General features: G+C 35.9%; 1 protein-coding gene across 1 annotated transcript; it reads right to left on the bottom strand.

Annotated features, from left to right (window-relative positions):
- Positions 1–5,345: 5,345 nt before the first annotated feature.
- Positions 5,346–7,806, bottom strand: LOC131694750 (serine protease snake-like). Its single transcript, XM_058983239.1, has 4 exons — positions 7,575–7,806; positions 7,477–7,515; positions 6,898–7,419; positions 5,346–6,837 (listed from the first exon to the last, which is right to left on the bottom strand). The coding sequence occupies exons 1-4, from the start codon at positions 7,630–7,632 to the stop codon at positions 6,509–6,511; spliced, it is 948 nt and encodes a 315-aa protein (XP_058839222.1). The 5' UTR covers positions 7,633–7,806; the 3' UTR covers positions 5,346–6,508.
- Between the last annotated feature and the right edge of the window lie 1,705 nt (positions 7,807–9,511).

The following is a 9,511-nucleotide window of genomic DNA, read 5'->3' as shown; positions in this document are numbered from 1 at the left end:
TCCGAGACTTCAAGGAATCTAAGGATATGCATTTTTTTTTTAAATTCTGACTCTGAACGGCTAAGAAATAGGGTTTTAAAATATGTAAAACTTATAAACCGTTGTACCATTTTAAAAGAGATAACAGTAGAGCCCTTAAATAGTAGCACTCAAACACGTAAGATTAATTTTTAATTCGACGGTACAATCCTGCGTTCAAGATGTGCTCCTTATGTTATACTAAACTATCTAAAAAGGGAACTGGGGAGTACACAAGCCTCCCCCCTCCCTCATCTTTTCATTTTCTGACTACGTCTGTGTTATTCAGCAAGTAATTCTGAACATTTCATTCAAAGGTACCAAGTCTCTGCGATGAATATATTCTCATTTGTTCAAGTTTAAAGTATCGGTGTCGTGGTGTACTGACAGTGTTGGAAGAAATAATTAATTTCTGCATTTGGATTGAACCATAAGTTTTAAAATCGTTATAACTATTTTTTGAAAACTCGTAGCTAGTTACCGGTTTCGACAAAGTTGTTAACCAAGGTTTGAATTATAGTTTTATAAACCTGGTTTTTCATATTGAGTGAAATAGCGATCTTTATTAACGTAAATGCAAAATAATTGATTTTCCCATATAAAATCCCATACAAACTTTAAACGCAATGCGCAAACCCGGGAAGCAACCGACCGCTCCCAAACTTTTCACAGGCATTTGGGACCACAAAAGGAACTCAAAAAGTGCTGTGCTGAAAAATGTAACTTTCGAGCCACTCTAGTGAGCACCTTGAAATAAAATCGATGTTGTCAAACATCGATCCAAAAATATCCGATGTAATATGGAAATGCGATTTTTTTCCTTTTATGCACGAAACATAAATTTACCCTTTCCAAAAATATTTATACTATATAAAACAATTGAAAAGAACGAATCATTTCGTACGAGCCAATCAACGTCAGATTCACAAATAAAATTTTAGTTCATTCCAAATTGTTTTCTTGCATTCCTTAGCTAAAAATATTTAGCAGGTATTTTTGTTATGGCTGAATATAATATTTACTTCAATTTATGAGCTTTTAACTTTTGAAGTTTGAAAAATTGAACATTTTTCAATCGCTGATAGATCGGAAAGTATTTGATGCATGGAAAAAAACATTGAATATAAAAAGTTGCATTTACGCATGAGCTTGCCGGAAAAATTGAGATTTTTTTTACAACTTCTATATACCGCAATTATTATAAAAAAATTAATTGTTCAAAAATTGGATCAATTATTTTTGCTTATTTTTTCTTTAAATGATAAAAATCATGTTAAACATACTGTGTAAAAATTTTGCAGTGGATCTGAAAATGTTTAACAAGATATTACAATTATAACATTAAAAGGGGCAATTTTGCATTAAACGCCATGTTATGGGCCAGCTTTAATCGAAATATTTCGTAAAGTAATAAAGTTCTCAATATAATTATAAATGTTGTCATAGAATAAAAAACATGTTTTTTTTTAAATTTTCTTCTAACATTTGCAGACAAAAACATTCATAACATAAATAACAAAAAAACTTTATCAGATTTTTATTGGTGAGCTCATGCGTAAACGCGCTTTTCATTATTTAATACATTTAATACATTTTTACGTACAACGAAGAGTTTCCGAGTTATCAGTGGTTGAAAAATGGTCCAATTCGTAAAATTCAAAAACTCATAACTTGAAAAAAAAAGCCAAAACAAAAAATGGATGCCAATTATGTTGTGGTAAGAATGAAAGAAATTTTTTTGGAAGGAATTAAAATTGTGGTTGTAAATCTGCCGTGGAATGATCCGTACATTCAATATGTAACATTACTCAACTTTTCGTTCATAGAGATGCAATTTTTTCAGTTCGTGAAATGAGCGAAACGAACTATTTATAATGCACGAAAAAGCTTCGTTGCAGAAAACGAGTAATGTTTTCGTTCATTGTATGATAATTATCGTTCCACCTAAGAATTTTTTTTAGTGTAAACAAAATCGTTTGTTTACACTTTGTTTTGTTTTTTTACGATGGGCGTGAAATTCATAGAATAAAAATAGTGATAGTGGTAAAGAAATTGACCAAAACATGTTCATAATTTGTTCACGTCACTCACCCTCACCACCTCCTTTCAATGCTTGGGCATTATTTTAGTTTGGTATAACTGTATTCTTGAACTTCCTACCACAAAATTTTAATATATCTCGCTGTTTAAGATGAAGCACCGAAACATCGAAATGCCTGGCTGGTAGTGTCTCTTATTCGGACATCAGGCGAATGATGGAATATATTATCTATAGAATGAGTTATTCACAATTATTCTTAGATTAAATAACATATATAATAACTAAACTCACGTATCACAAATAATTGTTTAAAACAACACAACTTCGAAGCCGCTTTTATATTAGCTTCAAATTTTTTGGAAAATAATAATAGCGAACAAACTGCCCTTTTTTGTTATTTTTAGTTAAAATAGTTAAGACAAAAATTCGTTTTCGTGTTTGCGAAGTTTTCCGTGTACATGTTAATTAATTATTTTGTTAAAGATGTAGCACACAACTAGAGGTAGGGAGAACACAATCAAAATGAATATTATAAAATTTAGTGCTTCCAGAAATTGTAGATGGCATAATTTTTAATCGGTTGATGCATTCAAATTTGTTAGCAATCCAATTTGATTCAAAGTTCTTTGCTATATAAGATAATATTTTGTATTTTCATGCATTTAATACAAATGACGATATAACACTTAATTCTGTTTGAATCCGTTGGGTGTATAAAACGCACAGTATGGCATTGAATTCAAGGCTACATTCTTGTGATATTGAAAACAATTGAGGTATAGCAGGAAACAAATCCATCAATTCGAATATAAAATTGTGTAAATCACCACTTTGAAATCAAGAATGATTGTGATTCAATACATCTATCGAATAGCGATTAGACAAGTCAATGTGTCTTCACTTTGCTCCATGGATTTGTTTCAACACCTTTAATTATTACTTGGTGTAGGATAATTTACTATCAATATTTAGTATTACTTTTTACAAAAAAGTATGTTCTTATGGTGAAAATTGATATAACATAAAGTAGCTCAAAGTACGTGGGAGCTTTTTACACCTTTTGGTTATTTTATATCCTCTAAGTATTCCGAAATAAAAACACAAATCATAATCTCGAACGACAGTCGACAGCAATAAAGCAATGGTTCCATAATGCCAAACCTTCTCGATAATCTAGTACTTCTTCGATCGAACTCAAACGAAAATTTACTTTCGAGCTCGGTTCGAAATACACACTTAAAATCCATTACCTACCAGTAGGTAATTTTAATTTGCTGTCCTTATTTCACTGCCGGAAAACAAGGGAGAGGGAATGATTTTTTTACTCAAAATTAATGGGATGAAGTTTAGTCGGCTTTGGGGAATATCTCCTTATTTTTGGGTAAATTTGGACTCCCTCTCTTTCGTTTTTCGTTGGAGGAAGTAGGATGCACAGATTTAAGATTACCTACTGCTAGGTAATGCAAGTTTTCTGTGTACATAATGCGAAACAAGGTCGATTCGATAGAATTTTGATCGAATCGAGATGCGTAATGCCACCCCACGTGTTTTTTGTGAATCTTGAGTTCTCATTTGAATGAATTCGTACTTATGGCCTTCACATGCTTTTTTGGCTACATAATTGCCTTCCGGAAGATCTGGAATATCCGTGGAACTGTTCTATTCATGAAGTAGTGTACTGTTTGCCGGATTGGTTCGTACACAAAAAAGTCAGCTTTGGCAGAGCGCTGAAATCCTGATCTAATGTTTAAATCTAATGAGGATAAATTATAAAATAAATAATAAGGATAAATTATAAATAAATAATTGTGCCATTTCCAGGTACACACTAAAATATTTTTTGAAACAAACAGTTTGAGTTTTCCACTACGTATCCATAGTAGAGATTAGCCGAAAGGTGGAGGATCTTAAACCAGCTTAAAATTTGAATATGCAAATCAAAACTTGCGTGTTCTTGCGCCAGATCTCCGTTAAATGAATCGTTTCGGCCTCGTTCCAGTTCGAAATGTTCTGGTTATTCTCGATCTCTCCTATATGTCTATCATATACATGTTTTTTAACACGGTAGATATCCAAATTTACTTATCTCTTCTCTTTTGTTTGACGTGCTAACAGCTACCTGGAAATCTGATCCCAAGAGTTCCCGGCGTATTCAAGGAGTCCAGCCGACCAGAGTTTACAATTTTCGCATTCGTGAACAGAATAAGGCGATATTTCACCTACTTCGACCAGCCATAAAAAAGCAACCGTACGATGTAACATTGTTTGCTCTCCAACTTTTCTCGACAAGACATCATTGGATCTCATCTTTTCGCGGTATAATATGAGATGATATTTTCGCGCCTAATGTAAAACTGCCGAATAACTAATGGTTTCGCGAAAATTCGCAAAAATGAGTAGATACAGATCCTTAGAATGAAAATACTGCAATAATGTGAGGAAATAAATTCTATAATGTAATATATTAATGGTTTTTCTTGAACTTAATTTATCACGAGGTTCGAAGCTGCGAAATTATCACGCTTCCATACTGCATTGTCAGCAAATTCTCGCAATTTCTTGAAAGATGAAAAGTTGGGTCCGTGCCTACTAAGGATGAAAAAGCTGTGCGATAAACTGCTTGTCGCGAGAATGAGCGAATATTTTAACCTCTGCAGCCGACGATCCGGCTCTTGATGTACTGTCAGTGATCTTCTGTTTGCCAAAATGCTGCAAGTTTCTGGCATTGTTGTCCGCCCTCTCCTCACCTCCTCTGCTACGATCTTTTCTACTGATGTTGAAATTAATCCCTCTGGTGTATGTGTTTTATCTTCCTTATAAAAAGCCTACTAGTGTTTCTCCTTGTTTCAATTTCCAATCAAATAATTGTTCTTGTTAAAAAATTACAAATTGTCTATCTGGTCTTAAAAAATATTTCTGACTGCATCCTTTAGCCTGAACAAAATTGCATTTTTTAATATCGATCTGAACTTCTTATTTTAAGATGAAGATGTGTCAAAATGTATTGTAAAAATATGAAATTGGTGCCCATCGAGAATGCATTTTGTGTGCCGCATACGTGGTTAATTTCAGGTTTTGGTTTGATCTAAACTTTCGAGTGGGTAATTCCCTCCTTGACAATTTTCGAGTGAGTAGTACTACCCATACTACCCACGTATTCTGCCGGCCCTGGCAGATAGTTTAAAAGTTTTAAAAAGGGCGAGTCTAACGAAATATCTGGAAAAGTGGACTACGAAAGTACATATGGATTATTCGGGCGAATGAAAATTGTGAATATGAATCATTGAATCGGGAAACTATCGGTCATAATCGGTAAAGAATGTTTTATTGATCTTGAAGTATGAAGTTCGTTTGCATTATTCTTAACATTAGTTTGAGTTGTATTACTATTTCAGCTATAGTGAAGATCTGATTTCACCAGACACCGATTTTGTCAACTTTTTTGTCCAATTTCTCAACCTCACATGAAAATCCGTCTAGCAGATGAATCAAGCCAAATTCAAGCAACTCCTTTTATGAGTATTTTAATTTTACACTGGAACCCTTAACGGTAGTTTCTGCTAAATAATATGAAAGAGTATTGAAGATATGTCTAGGGCATAATGAGAAACATTTTAACAGTTTGGGATTATTTAACCCTCAAAAAGGAAAGGGGTCTCAGAGGCACGGCTAGTAACAGTTCTCTAGTTTCAATGAACTTGTAAATTGAAACAGAAATGATCGAGCGCTTTCGGGCTTTCGATTCTCTCACTGATAAAGCGACAAAAAAGAGGCTTTTGATTTCATTGGGTCTTAGGAGCGATGCTTCTTGAAGTCACAATTTTAGCTTGCCTTTTTGAGGGTTAAAAGAATGAAGAAATGTCCTGATTTTGTCAGCCTAAAATACATCTCAGTCTATAATTTATGTACGTATTTGAATCATACCATAGATGCTGGGCAGCAACACAATAATAATTTTCAAATGTTTTTGTTTTACCATTTGTTTGAATATTTTCTTTAGCTAAGTGTTGATCTAATGTTTACAGTTGATCATTTTTCCTTTCATTTGCTGAATGATTATTGTAGTGTTTTAAGGTTCTATTTTTGCTATTTATTGATTTTGTGTGAAAGTTTGGTTTGGAATATTAAGTCATATCGTACATTCACGCGACTAATTCAGAAATCTCATTCGCACTTTCTTGTAGTGAAGTTCCAATGTGACAAATTTTGCACGAAACATTTGCTTAATAATTATCACATCGTATGAATTCCCACGTTATGGTATGCTGGCTAAGAATAAAATGTGACGCAAACGCTTGAGTCAAAGTAATTTGCATATCTGGCATTGAGATGAAATATCTCGAGATAAGCAAAAAAGACACATTTTGCGTTCTTTTCATCTGTAAACGATCCTGGCAACCTAACAGAGTTAGGAATTTCGTTAATAAATAGATCATGTATTTTGCACACTTAACTCGAACTCCAAACAACTGACTCAATCCAGTCGATATAACTCGCAACGCGAGTGTAGATGGACGGGGATTTCCCATAACCGCATGCCGCGCCCGTGGACGTTATTCCCAGAATGTGAAACATGCAGCCTTTATGATCGGTCACCGTTTCAAGCGGTCCTCCCGAGTCACCTTGGCACGTATCTTTACCTCCTTCGCGGCTACCAACACATATCTGTTCGTCAATAACACCTCGGTTGAACTTTCTGCTAGTAGCGAAGGAATTGCACTCGGACTTGTCCAGAATATCCAGTTGAACTTTTCTCAGAATGTCGGACGTCGCACCCGCTGAAACGGAATCACACTATTACACGGTCTCACTCGATATAAACACCGTTCAACTCATACCGAATTCTGTCCTTCCATACCCGGTCGCATAGGCAGTGGTTATATTTAGGTCGTGTCCTTCCCATAGACAAGCCGGTCTGATTAGTTTGGTGAAAAACACATCCTGCACCATTTTCACCAGCGCGATATCGTGGTACGCACGCCGAGGTGAATACTCCGGATGTCGGATGAAGTCTTCAATATCGAAATCAACCTGGTCGTCATCATCATCGCTCAAATCACTTTCACCCAGCCGAACAACGGTCGGTTTGGCACCGGACGAACAGTGAGCTGCGGTTAGCACGTACCGTTCGCTAATCAGGGAACCACCGCATTTGAACTCAATGCTGCGAGGATCATCCTCCCCGGGATAACCCAGGAGAGCCTGATGGGGGAATTCCCCTCTTCTGGCAGCTTCACCGCCAACGATTAAATCCACCACATTTGGACATTTGTAATCCTCGTACACTATGGACGTCGGCCGAAGGGATAGCGTGATGAGAGTCGAAGTTTTCACCGTCAGCTTACGGTATTCTGAACATTCTAAAAATTGAGTTCATCGCTTAGATGGGTCAATTTGAGCACCTAGGTATTACTTACTCTTCTCCGAGATTCGTTCCACGTTCGGGAAATCGAAGCCTGCAAAGGTAGAAATAGCGCTTTATCGTGGGAGGCAGAATATTGCGATATAACTTTACCTTTAACAACACCGAAAACGAGAGCCAACGTCAACACACTGCAGCTCATTGACATCATCCTGAAATACTGCTCTGCTACTCTTGTGGCGTTGTTCGTTGTCGCGAGTTATCGCGAGATCACTGCCACGGTCAGGGTCGCATCGTTCGCACAACATACGCCGCGCAATCGCGACGCTCAGAATAGAACTGAAACACGATCGGCTCTGTCTGAGAACATCCCCCAGAACACTGCCGAGTCGGATCAGCCGGCTGACAGGATAGAACCGGTTCAAGATGCGGCGTTTGGATTTTTTTCCCGTTCTGTTGTTGTATATTAATATGTAGGTACCTGCTGCTTTCCGGTGACCCCGCGGTATCATCGACTGGCGCGTGGTTGGGATTTTGGGCTGCGCACGGGGAAACTTGTTTATTTTTATTGTGCACGCTGACCGAGCTTGTTTGTCTAGCTCAGTGGTTTTCAACTTCTTTGATTGCATGTGCCATCGAGGAATTGCTCATTAAAAGGCTTCATGTTCCGAATACAAATAAAATAAACTGTTGGCATGGTTCCATGTTAGAATTTTAAGTACAATCCTGAAATTTGCACGATTCGAATGTATTTGAAAAATAATAATCACCCAAAAAGCCATTCAAACATTATGGCAGAACTATTTCGAAGCTCATAGAGTTTTGAATTCACACGAATATTTGTCTGAATTAATTTGTTTTTGTCACTGGCACTGTTTCAGGATTCATAGTGTCTATAGGAACTTGAAACACGCCCTGCAATTGTGAAGTACGCTAAGAATCGAAAGTCTATCGAGTTCTAGGCTTTGCTTTTACGAATGTGGTCAAGCTTTACTGTGTTTGCAAGTTTTATCTTAACCGGTTTTTTATATCTGACTGTAAAATACACCCTGTCATACATAATATTGAATTTTTTTTTTTGAATCAAATTTAGTGAACAAATACTCTCGGTTTATCGGATCAGTATGAACATTTGATAAACCGAGAGTATTTATTCATTTAATTTGGTTGGAAAAAAACTTCATTATTATTTATGACAGGATGGATTTTACTGTAAGGTATAAAAAACGCCCAATGGAATTTATTTGTGCAGCACTCACCCCCCGGTTGTAAACCGCTGCTGTTTATGGAAGGCTTCAGTGAGTTCAATATTGCGCAGGAGAGAAGGTAGCTGATCAGCTGAATAGTTTTTTATGTTTGACGTATGGGTTTTTGAAACGAACGAATCACTCAAAAAATTAATAGTAAATTATTGGTAAAATATCCCCTCAGCTATGCATTATGTATGAGCAATTTTGTACGATTCACACTCATAGTAACTAACTAGTTGTAGAACTGAACGAGCAATTAGTTATTTTCTCGGTGGAATCAGTGCTCGAAAATTATCAGTGTTATCACTAGCAAAGAAAATTATTTAACGTATCGACAAATTTTCTACTTATTTTTCTATTTTTGAGTTTGATTATTAGCATTATTTTTCACTGTGTCCAGAGAGAAGTGCTGAGATTTGGTACCAGTGCACATTGGTTTTTTGCCGAAATCATGCGATCTATTAATTATATCTCAATCGTTAAATTTGGGTCAATGACGTCTTCGGAGGATTTTTTTCCTGGTGGAGTTGAAATAAATTAATCGATTATTGATATGAAGTCCTTATTTTTATTTTTCATTCAACGTTCATTATGACGGAAGAATACAACGAGTTTGTGAAGAATGAACTAAAATGGCTATTTTTTTCGAGAATTGTCCTAATAGAGAATAACTCACTATAATTGCTGACGATACGGGAAACCCGAACAAATACTCATGGGTTCAAACACCATATAGCCCCTTGAAAAGACCTTAAACATGATCCGTGCCAAAACTCCCAACCATCAAGACACCATAAAATGGTCTCAATTACCCATAAATAAACCAACATATGGTATTTT

Source organism: Topomyia yanbarensis, unplaced genomic scaffold (assembly GCF_030247195.1).
Source record: "Topomyia yanbarensis strain Yona2022 unplaced genomic scaffold, ASM3024719v1 HiC_scaffold_133, whole genome shotgun sequence".
Taxonomy (NCBI): Eukaryota; Metazoa; Arthropoda; class Insecta; order Diptera; family Culicidae; genus Topomyia; species Topomyia yanbarensis.
This window is presented reverse-complemented; position numbering and strand designations above follow the sequence as displayed.

What these genes read in the sequence shown, in the direction of transcription:
- LOC131694750 (XM_058983239.1), bottom strand. Translation starts at nt 7,632, where the DNA reads ATGATGTCAATGAGCTGCAGTGTGTTGACGTTGGCTCTCGTTTTCGGT. An exon ending in CGTTTTCGGTGTTGTTAAAG is followed by an intron (nt 7,516 to 7,574) that starts GTAAAGTTATAT and finishes CTACCTTTGCAG; the next exon opens with GCTTCGATTTCCCGAACGTG. An exon ending in GGAACGAATCTCGGAGAAGA is followed by an intron (nt 7,420 to 7,476) that starts GTAAGTAATACC and finishes CTCAATTTTTAG; the next exon opens with AATGTTCAGAATACCGTAAG.